The 27,881-nt window shown below is 33.9% G+C and overlaps 1 protein-coding gene across 1 annotated transcript; it reads right to left on the reverse strand.

Annotated features, from left to right (window-relative positions):
- Positions 1-1,165: 1,165 nt before the first annotated feature.
- Positions 1,166-27,402, reverse strand: LOC120344729 (uncharacterized). The gene is made up of 35 exons (XM_039414041.2): positions 26,998-27,402; positions 26,695-26,798; positions 24,470-25,074; positions 23,814-24,039; positions 23,308-23,470; positions 22,145-22,340; positions 21,740-21,900; positions 20,572-20,744; positions 19,841-19,999; positions 19,415-19,543; positions 19,088-19,320; positions 18,267-18,432; positions 17,933-18,046; positions 17,336-17,447; positions 16,718-16,835; positions 16,373-16,449; positions 15,902-16,033; positions 15,490-15,628; positions 15,252-15,396; positions 13,385-13,627; positions 12,809-12,985; positions 12,575-12,731; positions 11,714-11,919; positions 11,340-11,515; positions 8,252-8,382; positions 7,719-7,868; positions 7,185-7,383; positions 6,527-6,710; positions 5,983-6,111; positions 5,272-5,627; positions 3,355-3,744; positions 2,846-3,099; positions 2,295-2,492; positions 1,792-1,952; positions 1,166-1,713 (listed from the first exon to the last, which is right to left on the reverse strand). Exons 1-35 carry the CDS (start codon positions 27,399-27,401, stop codon positions 1,349-1,351), a joined length of 7,032 nt encoding a protein of 2,343 aa, XP_039269975.2. The 5' UTR covers position 27,402; the 3' UTR covers positions 1,166-1,348.
- Between the last annotated feature and the right edge of the window lie 479 nt (positions 27,403-27,881).

A 27,881-nucleotide genomic window follows, 5' to 3' on the forward strand; every position in this document is an offset into this window, starting at 1 on the left:
ATTGACTCCCAATGGCATAACAATATCATTAGAAGTTCAAAACTCAAAACTGCTAAAAATGACTTACGCAATTCGGTTATTAGCGTGACGACATGCAGATAACTGCAAGTATCTATATACATATATTATCTAAACAGGGAAAAATGAAATTTCTCTAACCATAAATGTTACATGACTGCTCAAACTATAGTATCTAATTTAAAATTTCCTCCAAGTCCGATTCGTCGTTCGCTTGGAATAAAAATTAATTAGGCATTCTGAATTTTAATGTCACTACCGTTGCGAATAAAATTTACCACTATACTCTTTGAGCAAGACTATAACTTTCGCATACTGCAGAATTCATTGCAGGATCGTTTTTCAGTCAAAACGCACGCCATTTACGGCGAAACCTTCATTTGATACGTATTAATACGATCCAATTAGCTTGTCATACTCAAATACTGTATGTATATATCGTATTTGGCACATGTTCCACAAATTTTTGGGGTATGTTATTAAATTCACTCAACATCAGACGCGATCGACTACTCGAGTCGTTGTAATGGTACATTTAATAGGAAATTGAAAACGTCGTTAAACAAATGCCCACAAATTCGTGAGAATTTTCACGCACTTCCTGTAAACACGTTGGAATACAGGACGCTGGCAGAAACGGGCCTGCTCGTCGGTGGCTATGGGATAGAAATGGAAGACGTTATAATGAAATAGGACTTAATTACTGATTATTAATTATTAGAAATGATTATATGCGGAAAGGCATCCGTCCTTGCTGCCGAACTGAAGTTCGCGAGATGAAAAATCATTTGTGTTCGACATGCTTTTTTCTGCACATAGTACATGCAGAATCGAAAGAAGCATCTGGTATTACCTATTACAGACGGACCAAGCAATACTAAACTGCATAATATGAGCTTACATCACTATCTGTGGTTCATTAATAGCCAGGATATTGGGTAAAACAGCCATAATTTTCGACGACGTATGAAAGTTTCCAATTGCCGAGTATAAACATTTATATATATACTGGTATTTAGACAGCTAGTGTGATATCGTTGAATATGGGTAAAATATCAGATGTTTCCACAGATATCAATACGTCCTTCCAATTACATCTGTACTTAACATATCTTCCCCCATAAAAAATAAAACCCAAAACAAAAAAACTCCAACGCCCTGGCGATGCGATCACACAGTTATTATTAACTAAGATGAAGTTTAATTGATCCATAACAACATTTGGCAAAAAATACAAAGCTTAATCTCAATGGTTATGAAAAATTGGTACAAAACAGAATTAACACTCATTATAGCTAAAGAATATATAAAGATGAAAAACATAATTAGATCACAAAGAAGATACAACTTTCTCATTATCAGATACTTTCGTACCACTATGAGCATAGGCACCATTCACTTTCCCACCGTTTTCAGGAACTTTGGCTTTACTTTTCTCCACTGCTCTGCGACTTTTAATAAACCAAAATAACACAAGCAGTATTAGTATAGTACCCAAGCTTAAGCACACACTGAACATTACATATATAGCAGTGTCTGCCTCCACTGGAGTCAAATTTAGACCAAGTCCTTCTCCTATGGGTGGGACCCCCAATTCTTCACAATTTTCTGGCGGTGGAGCTTCAGTTGGTGGTTTTTCTGTTGGTGGATTCATGGATTCGGTGGTGGCAGATGCAGTCGGAAGAGATGGCGAATCTGTTAAAATTAGAGGGATTCAAATAAAAGTGAAATAAAGACGAAAACAATAACTGTATGATCAAAATAGTTATGTACCCTGTGGAAACATAGGCACAACATCATTCCAAAGCGCGTTTTTTTCGGCATTCAAGTTCTTTTGTCTTCTCAAACTTCTCCCCAAGTCTAATTCGATATAATTTGTTGAGTCTGGCAAATAATGTCTCCATTTTGTGGTAGAGTAGGCTGTGTTTGGATCGCTAGAAGTTGTGAATGAATCAGGTAAAATCAAAACTTCAGTTTACTTTGGCAAAAGTAATATCGTAAGGTGCTGCCATGTGCGAATAATTTAGATTTGATCGAAAGTTATGCTGTGAGCAGCATAATATATCTGTACCAACCACTTATCTATTTTGCACCAGGAAATGCTACTATTGAGCAATTTTAGAATGATACATTGCAAACTTTTGCTGTCTACAATGCCAGATGTAAGCAGTTAGACTACAACTTAAAAATAAACAATCTGCATAATGGCAAAGTTGACTAACCTACAACTTACAATACATAATAGTACTCATACACATGGTAAAAATAATCTTTACCCAGACCACGCAAAATTTGTCCATCGTGATATAATAGCTTGGCTAAATTTTCTGTCTTCGTCTGAATAAATATCTGGTGATGTGATCGGAATTCCAAATTCATAAATTACATCATCACCATGGCAGCCACCAATCCAAGATGTTTCCATTTTCAAGTTTCTTGTCAAAAGGTATTGATATACCTTTTTGCTTGTTGTCCTGTGTGTTTGAAAACAAGGCAATGATTGGAGCCTTGGGAGATTAAACCGGGTTGGAATATAGACAGAATTTGAATTTTATGCACTTCGTAAAAGTGATTTGTCATGTTTTATACATTTCTACTTCTCCGTATAGTATTCACTTTACGTAAATGTTTTAAACTTGTACAGTGTTATCGTGAATGAATGTTTGCCAATTTTCTTTATATTGCTGAACTGCAAGTCATAAATCTTGCATTACTTCTTCACAATATTACCTTTATATCGTTTCAAGTAAGCAATTTTAATTATAAAAATGGTGTTTTCACCAGTGTTTTCTCATGATGTAGAACTTAGTTACATGTAATATCTTGCCTTGCTATTTCAGCAATTGCTTTTGAAGATGAGACTTTAAACATAAAATCGCTGTAATATTCCACAGCAGATTGTTGCAACAGTTCTTCATTATTTGGGTCTTGCCATGGTGTATAAGAATGCAAAAGAGTTGCATAAGTTTCTTGCGACCATACATCAAAAGAATTTCCATATAAAAATCTGTGCGTATCTGAAACTGCAGTGCCAAGAACACCATCATTTTGCTGCACTATAGATATATTGGGATATGCAGCCTGAAAAATATGGTGAGATTGTCAATTAGCATAACAGTAATTATAAAAAATGTGAACTTTTATGGGCGCAAGTTCTACCATGCAATCCATTCAAATCCAAAAATCGGCATGAATTGTAACATAAATTATAATTTCTGCAGACATGATTACGGTATGTAAAAAGCAATACCCAAACGAACCTTCGAACATATTTTTTATGATAATAACAATTTGTCAACATTGATTACCACATAATTTGAAGTATCATAATCTCACCTTCAAATAATAATAAAACTCATGACTTGTTGTCCCAGCCAGATAGTCAAAGTCAGAGCTGTTAGCAAACAACTGCTGTAAGTCCACTACAGGAATCAAATCATCATCTTTTCTCATTCTCCACATTCCCCACAAGTTGAAGTCGTGATCACTGCTACCATCAATTTGAATCAAAGGTACTGCATTCATAATATTTACAGCATCTGTTGTTTGTAAACATTGGAGGATATCTTCACTCAAATCAACGTTTCCACATCCAACGGATGCTGCTACGTCAATGGTAGTTTGGCCACATGAATTGCTGTGGTCACAAAATGCCCAAGGTGAAAATGCAGATCCACTTTGACTTATAACTCTTTTCACATATGATGAAGTAGATGGAAGAGATCCCTGTTAAATAGTAACTGGAATAAAGTTAAAGCTGATACAAGAATAATTGGGTCTGATATTTCAAACAAGAAACGCTGCTGAAATTGAGTAAAAACCTACAGATCACACCAGAATTTTCAAAATGGCTTGCAAGCAATTAAGGCTACATGCGTATGCAAGTAATTATTTTTGAAAACATATAAATAGTTGAAAATTTTTTTAAGAAAATTTAGGGATAAGACCAAGTATCCTTTACTATGTCACAATTTATCATGTTTCAAATCTTTCGAGGGTTCCGTTTTCATCTAATCCTGACTAAAGTAGCGGATGCCATTATAATGAAATCAATATAACAGCCTTGGTGCATAGTGCATATATGCATATGATGGTATTATTGTCAATTTATGTAAATTACTAGTGTACCACAGAAGATTATTATTTTCTGTTTCGTTAATTTCAGTATTTTGTTGGGAGGTCATTTTATGTGATGTTACCAGTCCGCCAGGTCATAACGGTTGGAAACCAGTGCACCAGTTCAGTGTTCCCCAACCCATGCGACAGCAAGCTGAGTCGTCAGATAATCTTATTGGATCACTTGTTTTTTCAACAAAAACTTGAAAGTTATTTAATTTTTTTGGTTAATTTTCCATTTTGGAATTGAAATGTTGCTCAACAGTAATTGTATAGTGGGAAGTACCACAGGGTATAAACATGGCAACATGTATTTTGCTTACCGTATTTATTCAATTATAACGCGCACTCGTGTATAACGCGCACCTTTAAATTTTGAATGAAAATTGGTATAAAATTCTTTTTTTTATTTTTTCTCTACTAACTACTGGTAAGCACATGAGGTAACAACTCACAGTTTCCGCATAATCAACAACCTCCAGTTTGAATGCAGCCCTATATGCAGAACGTTTTTGTCTTGCCATAATAGATAATGGGTAATATATAATGGGTATCTACAGTACAGTACGATAATGGCAAATAAATATTCTCAACGCAGCGGGAATGTCAAACGCATGCTGAGCTGTCGCATGTGCGTGTGCTTGCACGAAATCGAACGCTAGCACGAATGTCAAACGCACGCTGAGCTGTCGCATGTGCGTGTGCTTGCACGAAATCGTCCTGCATTGGAATGTGCATGCGCGAGCGCACACACGTTTCAGATGTTCAAAACCACATTTTCAATACCGCATTTCTCAGACCTCGTGTATAACGCGCAGCATTGATTTTTGCCTAAAATTCAGTTCAAAATTTTGCGCGTTATAATCGAATAAATACGGTAAGTAAAGCCAAGCCACAATTTCAAAAACTCGCTCATGTCAAACAAGTGCAGCTTTTTCACTCTGCAGTAATGTATGATGAAATAAATGTTATGTAAAGATGATTGTTTTAGATTTGTAAATTGATTTTGTAGCCACATACATTTAGCATTCGAGTGTACCCCTGGGTCACAAGATTTTACTAAATTTATTCTCGAAAAAATTTGGGTCAGGAACAAATATCAATGGTTTTTGAAAATTGTTATGCAAAGGAGCCCACCAATATCTCTGCTGCTGCAGCACCAGACCCCTGTCCAAACAATGTCAATTTGTTTGGATCAGCTCCAAAATTATGAGCATTGTCGAATGTCCATTCTATAACAGTTTTAAGATCCCACAATCCATAATTTCCTTTCATGACATCATCTTCAGTTGAAAGGAATCCCATCACACCAAGGCGGTAGTTGGGTCGTATAATGACAACATTCCCAAAAGATACCATATATGATGGATCAATTGCATTTTCTCTGGTTCCAGGACTACCACCACCAGACCAAAAACTTCCTCCTGCCTTTCCTGGCTTTGCATCTGCATCTCCATGTATCCATACCATAATTGGCATTGAATGGGAATTGGCTATAAGTAAAAGAAACTCATTTGGATTTTAACATATTGACAAGCCTTCCTTAATAAACTTGCATTACTCCAGATGTATTGACTTACAGACTTGGTGAAGTTGAATGAAATGCAGGATTCATTGCATAACATATTAGAATACTATAAACAAATATTATAATGTGTATATACAATAATATGGTCAATAACAACTGAAATTAATGAAATACCATACAGAATTTCTATGGCATAATAAAGGTGACATTACTATCAAAGCTGTTAATTAAGTAACATCACTGTAAAAGGGTTAAGGTAAATTTTGAAAACTGAGGTTCAACATAATATGCTAAATTCATCAACAATATAAAGTACTGACTCCCAATAATTCCAGATGGCATGTATACATCGAGATATAAACAATCTTCTGATCCAATGATATTGTTTTTGTCATTAAACTGAAGACATGGAAGCTTGGGATTTGTAGCATCTAGTGTTGTTGCCCATTCTATTGCAAAACATACAATTTATAATTTATACAAGTCAGATACCATAAGATGGATCGAATGAATTCTCTGAAATTGAAATTTTGACTTCTGGCTTGATGGATGGCTTTCTGTACTAAGTTTACTGTCAATGGAGAATGAAAGAATGGTTGTGCGTATCTGCTTGTCATTTACTCCTTCCTGCACCTACTACATTCATGAAATGAAATTAACTGAAATCGGACTCCATAGTTGTAACCAGATAAGTCTGGGCCATGGTTCACCATATGGTTTTCTGCCTATGATGAAGTAGCTGGTATTTTATTCAATTCAACTAGTCTCAATAACTCTTATTGTTTGTTAGTAGTCTTTAGAGTACAGAAAGTCAGTTACAGTTATGTGAATTATCCAATTTCAATTTATTGATAAATATGTCACCTGTTGGTTTTTCTGTTTTTGCAAATCTTAACTCCTCTAATGGTGGTTTAGCATATGGAATACCAAGGAATTGATGGACATCAAAATGCTCATTTATCATACGCCTCCCCCTAATATGACCCAAACTTGTAACGACTTCAGGTTCAGTGGGGTTGGTAATAGGTGGTGGTAAAGTTGTTGTAACCTAACAAATACAGAGACGAAGAAAGATCATCAAATTATTTTTCTAGTATTAAATACGAATTGTAAATAAAGGATAACTGAAAATTGAAATTAGAGAAAAGGTAGCAAATAATTCTGCAGATGAAATAAACCCACAACAGTATTGACAATATGTTATAGGTATATTTTAATTCTCCATTTATGTTTTAAAAATTCATAGTCAAGGTCGAAAACCATTCTACAGAATTTCTATTATATTTTTCTTCTTCCTATTTCTTAAAAAAACAGATGAAATTTGTAAATTCCTTTTTTTTAAATCTTATCATCAGGAATATGATTATTTAACAATGTTTTCAATCTAAAATACTTGTCTTTGGTATTTGCTAACAATTTTACATTAATAAATTGTGTTTCGATTTTCAAAGTTAATATATTTATTTCTTACTAAATATGAAAAGTACAAGTGATACCACAAAGCCATTTTAACGCTGATCACCTGCACTGTATTGTCTTCACAATACACACTTTGTCTTGGCATGTAATCATTCCAGAATGCATCCCATGTTGGCCGTAAATTATTGGCAGCATAAGTCAAATTTCCAATATCCAATCTCATGTAATTTCTATTTGTTGCAAGTTTTTTAAATTCTGTCCATTCAGGAAGGGTCACACCGGCATCATTTAGGTTTGGATCTCTTGAAGAATGATTGTTTTGTGTTAGTTTGCATGGACATTAATGTTAACAAGATTCAGTAAAAATTAATAATACTCCAATGCATTTTAATACTTCCAAAAGATTTTGATATGTTAACAGTTGTTAATCGAAAATTATCCAAGTTCATCCAAAGAAGCCTATCAAATTTAAGAATAAAAGTAGTAGTAAAAATTAGTATGAAAACTTTCAGCTTGATAAATTTTGTCTAGCATGAGCAGCCATGTTGATGAGCAGGCTATAAAGCATATATATTACATCACCACAATAAGTTCTAGAATCAATGGTTTTTATTCCTAGCATAATAAGTATATTTACCCAGTTTTTATAAAATTTGTCCAGTATCCAATCATATTTCTACTCAACTCTTTAACAGTTTCTTCTTCCGTATCATCATCTATCACTCGACCAAATACAAAATCGACTTCTGCACTGTGTGGTGCTCCAGCCCATGATGGAAGAGGACCCCTGTTTACATGAAAAGTTGCAATGTATAAAATATCATTGAAGAAGATTATAACTGACCATACTCTCAATTCTGATACATTCTATGATGATGCACAAACTCAAATCTTGGATCAAGCCCATAAAAAAACTTACACCGGATAATTTACATTTCTAAACATGCCCCAAGATTTACATACTTATTAAGATTAATGATGTGGCAAGTATTCCAAAGATTTAAATTTATCTTTGGGAAACAACCAGCTGGTAAGGACTATAACATAGTGATAATAAATAGAGTGAAATTACCGCTTTACGACGTTATTTTCTACTTTTTAATTTATTGTAAATAAAAATTTCAATTTTAATAACAAACGAAAAAATTAATAGAAAACAAATTTTCTTACATTGAATGAGGATAAGTAAAATAGTAGAAATAAACATCGGCTCCAAACTCTGAGTAATCCAATGCATATTTATGTGTTGGAAAAATAAACATTTCATCAGCAAATAGTTGCAACAGACTTTTCTGAATTTTCTGCATATTGAAAATACAAAAGACATAGACAATGTTTGAAATTCAAAAACCATTCCACTACTAATTACCATACGTAGTACAGAAACTTTTGAGAACAGTGTAGGTCAGCATTTCTTAACCTGGGGTAAATTTACCCCTGGGGGTAAATTCCTTTATTCTAGGGGGTAAATTTTGTTATTGTGGAAAAATATATTGACTAAACAAAAATCACATATATTTGCTTGTTTTGTGTCAAGAAACGTTGTGGTATCGGTAAGTTTCGAGTTGTATTTGTCGCTAGTAGGCTATTATTTTTATATATTGTGATGTCATAAACATTAGCGCAATTTGTAGAGGTTCCGAAAACGCATATCAGCGGATCCTTTGTTTTAGATGGGAAATTTTTTATGACGACACTATACCAAGTTGCGGTACCTGATCTGGTAATACGGAAATGATTAGGATCAGTTCGCAATTCAAATTTCAATTTACGTTAAACTGAATTGTCAGAGGACCCGAAAAAGCTATTACAGTCCTTGTACCGGTACATAATATCGGGCACTAGACTCCTGGTCTGGTAATACAGTAAGGATCCGAATCAGTTCTCAATTCATGATGAACTGAATTGTCTCAGGGTCTAGAAAAGTTATGACAGTCCTTGTACCGTTACCGCCGATATTTGAGTTATTTAACTCAAATCGAGTTATTTAACTCAAATCGTCCTTGTACCATGATAGTAGGCCTATACCGCATTTCAGCCAAAATTGAAAACCAAGCCGAGTTCTTTGTTATTTTAACTATTTACTTAGTCACAAAAGTTACACACTCAAATTTGTTTGAAAAGAATGTCACAAAAAAAGAGAAATTATCAGGACGTTTGTTTAGATTTTGGTTTTACGTATCTCATTCGGGATGGTCTTCATATCCCCCAGTGTGTTCTGTACATGAAAACTTTTTCAAACAGCACCATGAAACCCGCCCCACTAAAACAGCACCTAGCGAATGCTCATCCAAGCATGAAGAGAAAAAATCGGTCTTTTTTTGAGTCAAGATTGTCCTGTCTAAAAAGTCAAAAACTGGACAAATCCGGCTTTTTTTGGCAGACTAACAATACTGCTGTACATGCATCTTTTGTCATTGCTCTGCATGTGGCAAAAGCTAAGAAAGCACATACAATCGGTGAAACCCTCCTGAAACCCTGTATATTGGAAAGTGTGAAGTTGATGCTTGGAGAGAAAGCATCTCAAACAATGAAACAAATTTCGCTGTCGAACGACACAATAAAATCCAGAATCAATGAAATGTCTGACAATATTAAGAGCAAGGTTATTTCGAAGATTGACTCCTCCCCTGTTTTTGCCCTTCAACTTAACGAAAGTACAGATGTTTCCAATCTATCACAACTGCTTGTGTATGCCAGATATGTTGATGGTGGAATGATTATTGAAGAATTTCTCTTCTGCCAACCTTTGGAAACAACATCAAAGGCAGCGGATGTTTTTCAAGTGTTGGATGATTTTTTTACCAATACTGGTTTAAGTTGGAGTAAGCTTGTTGGGGTATGTACTGATGGTGCTCCTGCCATGATTGGTGCAAAATCTGGATTAGTTTCCCTCATAGAGCAGAAAAATCCAGAAATTCAAGGAACTCATTGTATGATTCACAAAGCGGCCCTTGTCTCCAAAACTATTCCAACTATTCTGTCGTAATCAAGGTCGTTAATTATGTGAAAAGTTCAGCGCTCAGCACAAGACTCTTCCGCAAGCTTTGTAAAGATATGGATGCCGACCATACCACACTTTTATATCATACGCAAGTACGTTGGCTGTCAAAGGGAAACATGCTTTCCCGTGCTTTTGAATTAAAAGAAGAAGTAAAGTTGTTTTTGGTTGCGCAACAAAAAGATGATCTTTTGTTTGCATTCAGTAAAGACGGATTTGCTACATACTTAGCTTATCTTGCCGACATATTCGAAGCATTAAATCAGCTTAACAAGAAACTGCAAGGTCCAGAAAGTAACACGATCAAACATACTGATGCCATCAATGCATTTATGGCAAAGCTCAAACTTTGGAGCCAACGAGTAACAAACGATGACTTTACATCATTTCCCCGCTTGAATGACATAATTAGGGATGGTTTTTAACAACTTTTAAAGCAGGACATTATTTGCCACTTACAAAACCTGCAGAAGGAATTCGAACGATATTTTCCCGAGATCAACACTTCCAGCATTTTGTTGAGATTAGCAAGAAATCCTTTTATATGTGAAGTGGAGGATGTTCCTCAAGTAATTCAAGAAGAATTTATAGAGTTAAGAAACGATTCTTTTGCTGGAGATCAATTTCGCACCTGCAACCTAGAAGAGTTTTGGGTTAAAATGCAACGTTCCTATCCAAGACTGGGTAGTAATGCCCTGAAGATTATTGTTCCCTTTTCTAGTGTTTCTACTACTTACCTGTGCGTGTGCGGATTGTCTGCGTTGCTCACTATTAAATCTAAAGCACGGAACTGACTCGATGTCGTCTCTCAGATATACGCTGCGCATTGTCTGCTATTTCACCAGACATTGAAAATCTGGTTGCCAACAAACAAGGGCAGCCATCGCATTAAATCTTCTTTTTTTTGTCTGAAAGTTCTGAAAGTGAACTGATGCAGCTTTCTACCCAAACCTTTCTGTTTAGTCCCGAGTTCTTCGGTTCGTCTTTGTTTGGCGATTTTTTTTAATAAATCATAACCTAAAGATGTTTTGGGGGTAAATTTTGTGATCTTGTTTGGTAAAGGGGTAAAATATGCAAAAAAGGTTAAGAACCTATGTGTAGGTTGTATATGGTTAAGTGAGAAATTAACAGTATGAAGAGTATATTTTGCTAGTTATGAGTAATATTATTGCATTATAGTTGCTTCCTTTATGTATGCATAATAATGACAATTTTCTGATTTGCAAGTAAAATGAATTTACACTTTAAAACTCAAACCTGATCATCATTAAAAAATTGCAAGTCTTCGTAATGTCCATATTGTTCACTGATAGAAGTTGTTCTCCAGCCATAAGTATCAAGAAATCTGTTGTTGATGAATTCGGTGTAACCAGCTTCATTATTGACATTTCTGATTGTCACCCAGCCTATGCTCCCATCGCCATCATTGGCACCTAAAATTTCAGATACAAGTTAGTTCAGCAAGTTCAGATAATAATATGGTTCAACATGAAAATTCTTCCCATGTTTCTTACTCAAAATATGTATTTGAATCTGTTTTAGCCTGGCTATTTTAACTTCTCAGGATACAGACAAAATAAATGAACTGGCTATGTGAGAAAAATTGAATTGAATAGGATAATGATGTTCACCTAGAAGATACTTGTACTGAATAACACGACTTTCAACTGCAGCCTCCCTTGGGTGTACTGGCATGAAAATTTCATCCACTGTTGGAGTAAATGCAACTCCAGCCCTTTGTTGTGCTGCCATCAAGTCACTGACACTCAATTGTCTTAAACAATTTACTATTTCTTCATTCCCATTTGTTGTATCACATGATGCTTCCTCTGCCAGACTGAGCGTGAAATGATTAAAATATTCAATAGCAATTAAATTAGAGTTAAAAATTTTGAAAACACACAAGAGACAAATAGTTAATAACTTTCTATTCAGTTCAAAATAGCTTGTCAATTATCATAACTTTCAATAGACTACAAGATAGACTCTTATTATGGCATCAAAAAAGTCATTGATGCGATGGAGCAATTCAAAGGAGAAATTATTTATTATTTTTGGAAAGAAAATTTTACTCTGTCTTTCACATATCCAGAGTGCGAGACATATCAATATGTAGGAATCGATTAATAAAGATTGAACTACAAAATAATATGGAGTTTTTATGCAGAGATGGCACAAAAAAGCCATGAGTTTTCTACAAAATCTACATCAGGATTAATAAAAAATTTGTTTTTGATGTGTTCATTTTGTAGGAGGAATAAGGACCTTGAAATTGGCAAAGAGAGGAATATATTAAAACTAATTGGGAATCACTGATTTAATGTACAACGTAGATTTGTATATCACAAAGCAGTAGTATGAACAAAGCATAAAAAGTGATTTTTTTTCTACTTAGGTATCAGTTTTCATGTACTATCCTTTTGTCTAACTGTACACTCTTTATCTAATAGTAATAGTTGTAAATAATGATATATTTTTAGCAATTTTACTACCTTAATGTTGATTGAAGTTGTAACATATCATCATAGGGTAATATCGCAGGACTTTCTAATATAGCTCCTTTGATACCTAGTTCATCATTCATTGGACTGAGAGTTTGCAGCAAAACATCTTGTCCACCAGTTGACTGACCAGCAATTGTTATTTGATCTAATAGAAAGTTTATGTGTGCATGACTGGATATTAGAGATAAACCAGCAAAATATTCTACATCATATGTAACCTACTTGGATCTCCTCCAAAATTTGCTATGTTGTGTTTGACCCATTTTATTGCAAATTGTTGATCTAAAAGTCCAAAATTTCCTCGAGCTGCGCTATCATCAGTAGATAAAAATCCCAGGGTCCCAAGTCTATAGTTGACTGTCACGACAATCACATTACCAAGTGCCGCAAGAATATCCCCTGAAAATATATTACAAGTAGAATAGTGTTGTCATATGTTTATGATAAATACAATATCACATTATTCAGTATTTAACAGTTTCTCAACAAATAATTTATAACTTCTTATTAGCTTGTCAATGGTATCTTGAAGTCTTACTTTTGCCATCTTGTTTCATAAATAAAGAAGAAATATTTTGGACAATAAGTTATTTCGTCATCAGGGTTTTAAAGTAAAACTTACATTTGCTAGGTTCATTGCAAATGTGGACTTATTGTCTGACTAAATGCTGACATACAAAAGTGAATCCACAAAGTATTTTTGAAAGATGAATAAACATTTTAATATGTTATATTATATTTAGTATAAACAGAAGAAACTGGATGGATTTTGATAAAAATGTGTTATTCAATTCTCACCTTGATATGATCCCATACCATCATTACTCTGATGTCCACCTCCATGTAACCATACCATGACAGAAAGAGAAGTCACAGATGAAGAATTTTGAGATGGAACATAAATTGATAGATATAAACAATCCTCATCCATTCTAGTATCATCAAAACTGATTCCTTGAGGGCAAATCTTACTGAAGTCCTTAACTGGCAATGTCTCACTCCATGAAGATTTATTAGCAGGATTCGAAAAACGAAGGCTACCTGAATTGAGAAATATTGGGTATAGTGGTTTTGTTCAAACAATTCTCACTGTATCAACTAGCAAAACGGAATTTTTAAACAAAAGGTGCTATAGCAGTGGTTCTCAACCTTTCTTCCATTGTGGCCCATCTCTGTTGCACAACAATTCTGTGACTCGTCAACTTTTTTATGTAAGGGAGCAACTTTAAGAAAAAAACAAAAGATTTTTGCAAAAATTTATTAGCTGAACCATGGCCACTGGTTGAGAACTGGTGTGTTATAGCAGTGGTTCCCAACCTTTTTTCAAGCGATTCAAAACGCATTAAAAATTGTATACTATAGTCTCATATCCTCTCATCTGAAATATGGCATTATAAGTTGGGGAGGAACTAATAAAACTACGATAAAACCACTAGTAATTTTGCATAACAAAGCAATTCGCTGCATGCTATCTGCAGAATCACAGCATGTTCATAACTCACTCTTATACAAGCAGTGTGGAGTATTACAACTGAAAGATATCTATCTTTCTGAAATTGCCAAATTTATGTATCGCTTCGAAAATCATATGCTACCCCCTATATTTCATAACTTTTTTACAAAAATTTCAACCATCCATAGCCATGCCACAAGGAGTGTTACAAAAAGGACTTATTTCATGCCTCGATGTTCTTTTCCATTAACAAAAAAAACGCTCAAAACAGAAGGCATTATAAATTGGGAAAAAAGTCCGTCTAATATTAAAGAAAACTCACTTGCAACATTCAGTAAGCGATTAAAAATTCATCTACTTGATGACTATGGATAGATGAAAAAAGACGACTATGTTTATTTCCTTACGTATTCAAGTCATATTATTATCGTATTGCTGCTATGTCCATGCTCTATAATTTTTGCCCAAATCTCAAATCACTTTGATAACAATTTCCCTCATATAATAACAAATTCTGCAACTAGTGCCTAATTAGAAAAACAGCCCTCTAACATTCAAATTGTAAAAAGAATCCCCCCCCCTGTAAACAATATCTTAACGTATTTGTTTTTAGTGTTCACTTTATTTATTGCGTTTAGTGTTCACCTTATTTATTGTGTTTAGTGTTCACCTTATTTATTGTTCATCAAATATTAACAGTGGTACTTCGGGTGTCGCTGCTCGATAACCATTTTTGGTTCCCCACGACTTCCCTTCCCCAGTAAAACTGTGTACTATTTTCTTGTAATTTGTGCCTGTGCTATTTACTTATTTTTTACTGGTTGGAAAAAAATAAACTTGATGATGATGATCAAATATTTTAGAGAATTAATTTTATAAAATCTGGCGCCTGGGGATACGCTCAAATTCCATGCTCAAATGCTAACCCTTCCTTCAATGCTTTTGCCTAAAATGGTCACAAAGTTAACTGACTGACTAATAACAGCAGATGACAATTTTCTATGCTGGGATACTTCCTACATATACAATTATTATTGAGCAACACTTCAATACAAATATAAAATAAACAATAAAATTTACTAGAAAATAAAAGCAATTACGACCCAAGAAATTTTTAGGCAACCCAATTTTAGATATCGACGCACAGGTTGGGAAACACTGTGCTATAGTATAGATAGTGGATACTATAGTGTAGATTGTATTGTAACTTACCAACAGGTGGTTCTGCATATGGCACACCAAGATATCTTTCAATGGCATGACCATTCCAATCTTGCTCATAACCTTCTACACACCCTGATGTTGTGCTTCGAATTAGCTGTTGATTTGGGCAACTGGTAGCCCTCACTTCTGGTATCTACAAAACAAAGGAAATAACAACCTCAAACAAAAAATGTGAATAATTATTCAATAAAATCTAGCTGGCTATATTTCTAAACAAATTAGAAACCTCTATTGCACTCGTAACTTTCTTCAGTTCTTCAATAGATTTTTTATCATCAGCAGTTAATAGTTTTGTTGGGCAAGTTGTTAGAGGCAAATATCTCATTTTGTATTGTATCTCCCTCCACATATGTAACACATCACCCCTGCAAAAACCATTGGTTGCTTTCAGAGATACTAATAATAGTGACCAAACGTTAATTGAAAATGCATGGTAAACCAAAACAGAATCCTTTTTACTGTTTGTTTACAATTACCCTTAGGCCTTACAGTGATTGAATTGCCTAATTTTAACATTGTTGTGGCAGTAGCATATCGAGTATAAAATAATACTGTAGTAGATCAAGTGTGTCAATCATCTCAAAATATGTGTCTATATATTTTGTCAAATTATATAAAACTTCAATTATTAAACTTGCCTGTAATTACTCAATAAATAAAGATTAGGATCTTGAAACATGCTTGTATTCAACCATATAGTATATTTACTGTCTAGTGTATATTCAGGCCATTCAATTGGAATATCTGCTTGATTTGGATAACTTGGATCTCTAAAATATAAAAAAAAACGACGAGATTGAAAATGTTTTAATATGATGATTTGAAGCATTGCCAATGGTTAAAATATGATGACTTGTTACACCAAATAATATCGACCAAAGAGTAATTTCAAAAATGCTTCTGTTGAATTTTATTAGACAAAATAAATTTGCAATTATATATCTTTAAATCCAATTTGGATTTAAGAACAAATCCACTCAGCAAATTCTACTCTTTGTTTAAGGTTGATAATAAATTAATTCATAATCGATCTTTGATAAACTAAAACACTTAATATATAAGTATGTGTATGTTATATATTTATATAAGTATATAATACCTAGACTTACCCACTCCATGCAAAATTTGTCCAGTAAGTCATCATAGCCAGACTCAACTTCCTATCAGTATCATTAAATCGATCTGCCTAAAATAACGCAATTCATATCAATGCAGTAGTTTAATTATATGATTAAGCTACTAGTATTACCTATTTCACTGGATAATTTCTTCACATATGTGAAAATTAAATCAACATCTACTATGAATAATATTCATCTCTAAGAAAGTACGGTGGGACACAATAATATAAATGTGTAAATAGATAAAATATTTTTAAAAAAGAGACTCATCTTTCTGTATCATTGAAATTTATAGTACTAAACACAAAAAATGAAAGAGAAAAACATATTTACTTCAAAGGGATGACCAAATGTATAAAACATTTCTCTAAGATGATTTGATCCAACCCAGTATGGGAAGCGTCGAACTCTGCTCAACTCAGCAAATATATATCTGTATGACCTTCCAGTGCTAAAATTGAAACAATTTATTTGCAGCTTTGAATTAAATAAACACTGATTAGTTTTGAACAAATTTATATTCATAAGACATGAATAATGAAAGAAAATGGAAATATTCAAGAAACTTAATTCGGCCTCCCCGAAGTATCAAAAGTATGTATACCAGGTTAGGGTTCGGCCATAATTTGATTCCAATTTTCTCTATTTTAGTTTGTTTATGAGTTCAGGACTAGCAAAGTCACTCCCGTAGTATTTGTATCTGAAATTATGGCATAACCCTAACCTGGTACACATACTACATTCTGTTGGCCGCCATCTTGGTTCACATATTTCGAGAGTACCCTTAATTCCTTGAAGTTCACTGTCTTTGGACGTTTTTAATTACATCACCTTTATTCAATTTTCACTATGAGGTTGAATTCAAAATATTTGAAGTAATTCATTATCTCAGATTTGAACAATTATATTAGTTAAAAATAAATACATAGTACAAATATTGCTAAAACAAACCTATTAGTCTCTGCTCTCACATTAGCATTAATATAAGCACCAATAGAAACGAATGGATCTGTTCCCAAGTCGGTTATTGCAAGACGAGGCCAAAGATATGTCGATTCAGGCTCTTAAATTATGCAGTTGAAAATATAATTAGATCAATCAAACTTGTTTAGCAACTGTGAAATGTGTCTAAGAGTTAATATGTAATGGAAGTAAAAATGTGAAAGAGTAATTATTTTTAAATAATTATAATTGAACCAGCTTTTGAATTAATGGAAATTCCACTCAATTAACTCCTAATTTGACTACTACTAATGTGACTTAGGTTAAAATTTTGGGCCATCCATGACATTCATGTATTTATCTGGCCTTCTGTAATTAGTTAATTTGAACACTTAGATTTTCCAATACATGTGCGTTATATACAAAGATACAAAACACACACAAGCAAGTTTAGAAATTCAAAGTTAAAGGTACATTATTCATGTAATGCCAAAATACACCATTCCGAGAGGTAAACATTCTTAGAACTAAATTGACCAAAATAAAGTTAGTAAACTTTATATTCTGAAATTATTTTATATATATGCATGTCAAGTTTATTGCTACCCTCCCAATCGATGAACTTGAAAGCCAGTGCCTCCATAACATGATTACTATTAGCGGAAGCCAGTCTTGCCGCCCTTCTGACATCATCCCTGTCCATGTCTGAATTTGGTCGATCTGCATTGTTTTGAAATATTTAAATATTAAAATCTGACAATTGCTCAAAATGATTGTGTATAACTTAAACATAATTTTTCCATTCTCTCAAGCTCACTTATCTATAAGTGAAGTCAACTGTAATAGTTTCACATATGTTTTCTAATGGGATTTTCCAATATCAAGTGAACAAAATCAGAATTTATAGTTTTTCTCATTTTATCTAAGGCTATTGACCTACCTGGGGAGAAATTTAATCTTGGAAAAAGTCCAGACATTTGTCCATGTCCTTCCATGTTATTGTAACCCATCATATAATCTTTATCAGCTGACAAATGAAGGATTGTAGTTGGATCATCAGTCAAGAAATAATTGTCAACCACTGCACCCCATCCAATGCCAGTACTCTGTTCAATAAAATAATGTTAAGATATTTTTATTCATAATGTAGAAAAATTTTGAATATCAAAATATTTGAGAACTGTTCAAACATATGAGGATTCTACTTCTGTGGTATCACAAGTTTAGTATGAAATGTTTTTCAACATGTTTCAAACATTTTGTAAGTTTTTTCAGAATTCGTTTTGTGTGCTAATTTGTTTTTGATTACTATGCTCCTTCATTGAAACCGACTTGGAGAAATGTGAAAAATGGAATTATTAAATATAAGTAGTTTATGAAATATTACTAGAAGTGACTTACCGCAGTTACATTTACTACGGTATATGATAAAGCTTTTATCAATATGTTTCATTTCTAAATTCTCTTGTCATGTGTTTATTTGCAGAAATTTGCATTGCTGATCCAATATTGGTATTATAAAAGATTTGTATGAAGCAACTGGCATACTACATGTGACTAATACAGCATCTAAAAGTTGACTTTCAGAGGGCTGATACCTAAAATCCTACATTATTCCTTTGGGTCTTTTGAGTCATACTACTAATAAATTTATGTGTAATTCTTGACAACAGTTAATCATGAATGATTTTCTGAATCAGAGTATTTGTGACAATTGTTATAAGCATAATTACAATAGAAAATTATTTACCAATTACTCACATTTGAAACAAGGTATGGCAACGGTACGCTCCTCAAACATCCAACCAACAGTTTAGTGTTATCAGTCGGGCAACCAAGTCTCTGCGCAAGCCTTTCAGCTTGAGACAATGGATTCTTTCCAAATGACCAATCTGATGGTGCCTGTCCACTTTCTGATATGCCACGTAAAAATAGTGGTTTGCTTATGGGTGACAACATGTGAAGAGAAACTGCCACTCCTCCAGCTGACTCTCCTGGAATATGGTTGAATAAATAATAAAATAGTCACATAAAAAAGAGTATTGTTTCATGAAGGTAATAAATGGCAGAATGTTCATTTTGACTTACCAAATATTGTGACTTTTTCTGGGTCTCCTCCAAAATTAGCAATGTTATCTTGTATCCACTGCAATGCCAAAGCTTGATCCAACAAACCATAATTACCAGGGGAATTTTCATCACCAGTGCTCATAAATCCTAGAAACATTTAAAATTCGGTTACAAAGCAGCAAAATATTGCAGGGATATAATTGCAAACAAGGTTTAAATATGTATATTTACCTATTCAAGATCTTTCTAATGTAACCTTTTACTTATAAATAGTGTTTCCGCTATTGTCTGGGGCTGGGGTGTAAAAAATGGGTTCCGTATATATAATAGAATTTTCTGCTTTTATATAATTCCTAATTGGACCTCATTTGGTTCTCATTGGCTTCATCAGTTTTACTTACTGTAATGTAACTCCAGCTACATAATATTCTAAGAATGTCTCACCTAAGGAAGTCAAGCGGTAGTTGAGAGTGACACCAATGATATTGCCTTGTGCTGCAAGTCTTTCCATGTCATAGAAAAATGTGAAACCAATGCTTGTTCCAATCTGGAAGCCACCACCATAGATCCATGCCATAACAGGTAACTTTCTACCTTTTGCAGCTAGAACAAAAATTTATTCCAATTTAAATTAAAGAATTGAAAATAAATTACTTGAAAGCGATGAAATCTGGTAAAAATCAACAAACCTTGAGTCGCTTCAATTCAATCCTAAATGATAGTGAAAGTAGTTAAGTAGGACATATGCTTGTTTCACATCGAGTTCACATGGTAAATTCATCAAGTATAATTACAGTATAATTTAAAATGAGTTGTTATACTGAAAAAATATCAGTAATGTCATCTACAAAGATCGGCTAAGTGTGAACGCTTCATTCTGCTTTATGAAATGTTTTCCAACTGAGCATTTCATTGGCAATCAGACTGGAATTGTTTCAACATTGTATAAACTGTTCTCTATCGACATCTTTGTCACAAGGGTAAATCTAAAGCTCTCAGCACACAGATGATCACTTGCAACACTTTTATCAGTACTCTTTCAATTTAATTGACAATTTAGGATCCTACTGTCAGCAAGGTTATAAGATGAGCTATTTTATGAGCTTATCTAAGGCACAGTTACCCAATAAAATAATAATTCTTATGATCAATACTCTAATACTAGCAAAATTCACCTTCCACTCCTCCAGGTACCCAAACATTTAATACGAGACAATCTTCTTGTCCTACTCTTGAGTTTCCTCTTACATTTCTTTGCGGGCATATTTTTAACCACTGTTTTGCAGAACTTCTATCATCACAATTCAGAGTACCTTCCCAGCCCGGATGCGCCGTGGGTCGTGTAAATCTAAAATCAAAAAAGCAGGTAAAAATGACATGCCAGGTATAACTACGGTTGTTTCGTATATTTATATACATGCTATCGTGTAAATTTCGCATGTTTCTTTTGTTTCTGTGATGCGCTTATGATGAATGTGAATTTTCACATGTAATTTCATAGAGCAAAAAGTGAACTACAACTGGGATACAGAGTAGGAATTGAAAAGTGAAATGTATAAAAAATCCTGCTCAGCCCCGTTAAAAGGGAAGCATTCACAGCACCCCAAAAACTTAGAATAACACAAATATTCTATTGGTAAAGTAAAATCCATTATCGAATCAAATGGTATTTTGTATAGTAAAAATTCAAAATGAGAAAGTGATAAGTGCTGAAACATGTCTGGATAGGGTGACTTCGTGTTGCAGAATATAATCACATTAAGCCAAAACAATTTCTGCCAAAAGATGACATAGAAAGATAAAGGAGCTTATTATTTTAGTCAACCAAAATAAAGATCAATTTTCAAATGAAAAATTACACTGCACGTATTTTGGTATATGACCTAAAGGCGTTGAAGTCAGTCACCACCCACAGTTGGCCAATTTATAAAAACATGTTAGCTGTCATATTAGTTACAATTTTTTTTTTATTTAGTTGCTCTGCGAAAGTTGAGTACTCAAACACAACTCATTATGAAAATGATAAGATGTGGCCTTGACCCTATTAAGATAATCAAAGCAAGAGAAGCAAAGTATATTTGACTACCGGTAGTTTAATTATTGTAAATCACATACCGGTACATATTATTGTAATCAATAGCCCGATTACGATAACTTGCAAATTACTTCAGGTTGTTGTTTTTATAAAATTATCAAGCAGTACAGTCACGCTACACATAAGCTGCTTCAGTTTTAAATCTTCTGAGAAATAAAATTTACGATAAGGTCAATATTTATTCATTGACATTCATGCTGATATAAATACGACAAAAGATTAGAACTATTTCAATTAGGGTTACTTGCCTCAAATCACCTAAAGGTGGAGTTCCATATGGAATTGCAAAGAATCTGTCCATTAGATATTTCTCGCGCTGTAAATGAAGACCTTTGACCAAACCACCAGTTGTTTCAACTACAGCATCTTCTAACAAAGTAACATTGCCTTGAGGAAATTCGTAACTATCCTGAAAGTGAAAGTGGATTCTTGAGTATTAATCAATATTAGAAAATTTGTTATTTGGTACAAATGCTATTGATGGTTAATAGATAAATTATGCATAAGAATATGTGCATGAGACACATGAAATGTTAAGTATTTTATAAGACTCGAACTCAATATTTAGATTTGCTCAGTTACTAGCTGAGCCTAACATTGAATAGGGATAAGCCATTCTAAACTAAACTATGACATAGTGCAAAAATACTTACATCTAGACCTTCCCCTTCACCATATAAAGGAAGTTCATTTATCCAGAAAGTTGTTTTGTCAGACTCAAGGTAATTATTTATTCTAGTCACATTGTTTGAGGTTGGATCATCAGTACCAAACACCATATATTTTTCATCGACTTTGTTATACTTTGGCCAAAATGTTGCTGATTGATTTGAACCAAGATTTGGATTTCTAAGAGGATAAATTTTAGTAGGTGTTGCTATGTCAAAAGTATGCTATGTCAAGTATGCTATGTCAAAAGTATGCTATGTCAAACCAGGTATCTTCCATTTTTAGAATCCAATAGCACTCAACCACTAGTACAAAGCATCGTCCAAACGGTGGGGTAATCTAGGATATATTTATTGCTAAGTCAGGACAAATGCCTACATCAGAATATTGTTTCAGTTCTATTGAAACAATTTCTGATAAGAATACATCTTGTTGTATAATATATTCTTTAATTGATATAACCCATTGTACTTCATGATGACATGTTTATAAAATTACATTTTCCAGTAAAATTTTGCTCTTGGAGAGTGATTTAGTTGTACTTTCGGTGGTGTTTCATAGGAAAATAGTTTAAAAATGGTATCAGTCACTACATCTTTACAACTAAGCTTTACCATTTTCTCATTTTGAAATTTGAATTGCACAGTTCTTAGTTGCATGGAGCTGGATTTCCAAATATTAAATTACACTGCACTTATTTTGGTATATGACCTAAATGCGTTGAAGTCAGTCACCACCCACAATTTATAAAAACATGTTAGCTGTCATGCTAGTTACAATTTTCTTCATTTGGTTGCTCTGCAAAAGTTGAGTTCTCAAACAACTCATTATAAAAATGATAAGATATGGCCTTGACCCTATTGAGATAATCAAAGCAAGAGAGGCAAAGTATATTTGACTAGTTTAATTATTATAAATCACATACATATTATCGAAATCAATAGCACGAAAATAGTTTAAAAATGGTATCAGTCATTACATCTTCACAACTAAGCTTTACCATTTTGAAATTTTGAATTGCACAGTTCTTAGTTACATGGAGCTTTTTTCCACATAAGACAATTGTGATATTTTACAAGGTAAATTATGCTAACAACAAGCTTCTTATTGCTGAAATAGTCAATTTATTGCATTTCTGATAACTCACCCAGTCCTTGCAAAGTTTCCCCAAAACGATGTCATCTGAAGACTAACTTCTACTTCTGCCAATGTCGAACCAGTTGTTGACATTGGGACACCAAACACATATGCCAGTTCTTCAGCATGTCTAGCACCAGTTACCCAATCAAATTGCTCATCAGGCGAATATGCTTCAAAATAGCAAGTAAGTATTGCTCGAATTTTAAAACGGTCAATAGTATACTATTCCCAAATGCAGCATCGAGTTATTTCATAGAATTCTTATTCTCTGGTTAGAGTACTAATCATGGTATTTAACATGCAATCATTTTTGAACAATTGCATGTGATTAAGGTTTGAAACTTGAATCAAATTTTTCGCAGTGGTTTTTTATGTTCTATCAAATGGTAGATATTTTGCAAAAAGGATATTTATGCCACATTTTCACTAGTACTGAAAATATATTATGGAAATATTCTTTAAATCAACATTTACAAAAATTAATCTTAAATTAAATCATAATTATGTAATTACCCCATTTTGTGTTGGCTATCGCTTCTGATGGCCTTGGAGTAAATATATAAAGATAAACATCAGAATTAAATCCATCTTCATCTGAAGCGAGATTTGAAAAATTTACAGTTGGTGATAGAATATCAAAATCTCTTGTGGCATTTATAGCGAGCCATTTCCAGTCATCAGCATTGGTGGGAAGGGGTTCTGTCCAATCAACATAGTTGAAAAATACAGCATCTGCAATCTGTACAAATTATAAATGTTATTGAAATAAAGGTTAATATTAAAAAAAATGGTAATTTTTTCCCACTATTTTCTGTTACTATTTCATCTTAAAAAATCAATCCGAACTCATACAGGACGCTGAAATCACTTTACTTATTCCATTTTATTTAACATTGATTCCTGAAAGTAATAGATACTCCAAAAAGTCAAATTTGGAAAAATTAGGAAATTAATAAGAAATTATTGGTTGATAATCGACATACAGAGAACAGAATTTAGAAACAAAGATCAATGCCATCAATTGTTAATTGAACCATGACATTGAAATTGCCTGCTAGTTTTGAAGTTTGGTTAGAAACTACAAGCCTTTGTATCGAAAACAACCTATAAAAGACTTTGAAAAGTATGGCCATGATAAATATGAGCATATTCGCAAAAATAAAACTTACTTTACTTGGATCTCTAAAATCCTTTGCGTGAAATTGTTCGATAAAATCGTTGAAATTATCTGCGTCCGTAACATTGTCAAGTAGTGAATAATATACCAGTGCATCAAATGAATTTAATCCTACAATGTAGTCGTATTTTCCGCGTAGTCTGGATATAATATCTTGGTCATTAGAAAGGTTCTGAGGTGTGGCAGGGAAAATTTCGCCATCAACGACTGGTCCGAATGAAAGTCCAATCGATGCTACCATTATTTCAGCGGCAGTTTTTTCTCGGATACATTCAACTGCGAGAGTGGTTGAGTATGTGGGACAAGCTAATCGTTCGAATAGAAATTGTGCATTCTGGCTGGGGTTGGTAACAAACCCAAAATCGGAAAAAGCACTTCCGCTTTCTGATATAATGCGGTGGAATAATTGTGGCTTGTCAAGATTGGTATGAGCAGATGCTGATAATGCATGGAGCTGTGTAGATGCCGCGCCCGAAGATTCACCAATTATTGTGATACGATTCTTGTCCCCGTCAAAGTTCTCTATGTTCTCATTTATCCATTGCAAGGCAGTAATCTGGTCGAGAAATCCAATGTTAGATGTTGATTTCCCATCACCTGTAATAATAATTTCGTGCTTTGTATTATTGTTGGCGCATTATTTTATGTTTTAGGTAGAAAACGTTTGTTATGATTACGTTTACTATTTTGATACGATTCTTATTCGATATCGACACATCTGAATATTGTTTATTCGAGTTTTCGCCTTGAAATTTTGCTACCCATGATCTCTGATACACAAATTCGCTACAGGAGTGGTGACTCCTCTACGGCCCATGGGCCGGGGCCACGGCCCATTTAATTGGGCCACATGGGCCGTGGCCCATAGCTTGATGGGCCGCGGCCCCATCAGAAAAAATTCAATTATCTTAATAAAATTTTCAATTTTTACCAAATTGTCAATATTCGAACCAAAAAAATATACTCCTGTAGTATGTGTACCAGGTTAGGGTTAAGACAAAAAAATTCAGATTTTTTACATTATAGTTCTGTTATAAGTTCGGGTACTGTCTGTGTTAGCCAAGTGAATAGTTTCTTTACACAACTTCAAGGCCGAGGCCCAATTCGAAACAACTTGTCTACTCTACGTTATTTGAGACGACTATCAACTCCTTGTTCTTAGGGTTTTGTTTTTTATCAATTCTAAAAAAAACATCGTGTTTTAAAACAAGGGCTTGTTTTAAATCAATTTTTTTTTTGTACTTTTTGTATTTTTTATTGAAAACCCCCTGCATCGCCGCGAAACTACGCAGAAACGTTGCATTCTGGCAGCTGCACACGCAGCCGGAATTATAATTTCAAAAATGCAAGTAAAGATTCTTATTTTGACTTTTACTTCTATTGCGTACATTTATTGCCATGTTTGTATCTTCAATAAAGTCATAAGATTTTAACCGGAATGTTTATCCGAGATATCAGAGAGACATTTCGATCAAAATCAAAACGAGAATATCGGTCTAAGACCGAAGACTTGTCGATCGAAAGTTAGGTATTTAACGTAATGGCTTATCGGTTGCGTCTTACTGCGCAAACCACTGAACTACAGCTTGAGAAGGTGTGTATGAGCCTCTATCGACATTTATGGCGTTTTGAAGGATTTATTGCAAATAAGGAAGCGCTTGGCAATTTTTTACATTCATTTTTCTTCAACATATTTTATACAAAAAAATCAAATAGTACAGCCATTTAGAACGAAAAAGCAAAAAAAAAACTCGATTTAAAACAACTGTTTTGAAACAATTCTTTTTGAACAAATCCCTACTTGTTCTGTTTACCTTCTTCGACGTATTTGAAGTATGATAGTGTGTCATATTAAAATCTACCATGCAGCAATCGATATCAAACTTTCAAACACTTTGCTAGTTATTAATTCTTTATAATTTTGTTCATATTGGAACAAATGCACGTGGTCAAATTTGTATGCCCTTCTCGAATAATATATACAATATTATGTTGATACCCTGTCTGAGCGTGCATTTCGAGAACGTGCTGATATTGAGCCACATTCTCCCTCTTAATAGATTAGAAAATCCTCCAGAATTTTGAGGGATACAATTGTTATTTTTATATCTGCTCTGTTTTGGTATCTGCATAAAGCTACTTCAAAATACAAGCGACCACTCGCGTGTATTGTTTCACAATAAAACTATCGAAATAGTTAAGACACGTGAAACTCACCCGCACTTAGAAATCCCAAAGCCCCCAATCGGTAGTTCATTGTAACTACTATAACATCACCGTACCATGCTAACTCGCCGTCGTAGAAGTCCGCAGACCCCCGCCTGTTAAAACAAGCCGATAGTGTTTAAAAATTCAGTAGTACGAACAAATGATCACTTCTTTGATATAAGGCGATATAAATAATTATATGGTTCATTTAGGGCGCAGGATAGTTTTCAGGGGGAAAGGCAATTCAAATTAACCAGGCCCTATTAATGCCAGCCTGGATCGTTCTACTGGTAATATACGCTGTTGACATACATGTATCCTCCTCCATGAATCCAAACCATTACAGCAAGGGGCTTCTCAGAAGATGTGTAGTTCTTGCGAGGAACGTAAATATTCAAATACAAACAATCTTCTTCTCCTAATACTTCACCGTTGATTGTGGATATTTGGGGGCACACTGATTTGAAAGAACTGGCATCTAACGGATCCGACCATGTTTCGTGCGGGCTAGGAGGTCTCAATCTTCCTTCGCCAACAGGAGGTGCAGCATACGGAATTCCAAAATACTTCTCGATGGTCACTGAGGGTGGAAATTCTCGAACAAATCCTTCTATTACGCCATAATTTGTATTGCGACGAATTACTTCATTAGCTGCCAGGGAAAAGCTTATGTGCTTTACTAAAACACAAACTATGATGAAATAGGGTTGTAGCATGATGTCTGTTTAGATATGATATATTTGCATTATAATGGAAATACTTCTTATATAAGAATAAAATATTTTTGTCACACTAATTGGAGTTCTAATAATGTAGCCAATTTATGTCGTACTTGACCGTGTCATAAGCTTACTAAATATATAGATAAACTAGACCAGTGATTCTCTACCTCGGCCTCAACTATGCTAACTATTCTTCCTGTGGCTCTCATTATTATTTAATATTCAAACATTTTAAGTGAAAATAATTATTAAATGACTTGAATTTGAATGATTGAGTGCAGCAATAGCATTGTTGTCATCGTTGCTGTTAGGTCGTTTGAATGCAACATTTTAATTATTCTTATAATGCTGTAGTAGGTTTTCCCACAACAAAAAAAGTCTCAACAAAAAAGTTGAGAACCACCGAACTAGACCCTTATGTATGTTTTATCACATCTTGAAGAAATTGTAAAAACTGGCAGTTCATTTCAATTT

This window comes from Styela clava, chromosome 5 (genome assembly GCF_964204865.1).
Source record: "Styela clava chromosome 5, kaStyClav1.hap1.2, whole genome shotgun sequence".
NCBI classification, from domain to species: Eukaryota; Metazoa; Chordata; class Ascidiacea; order Stolidobranchia; family Styelidae; genus Styela; species Styela clava.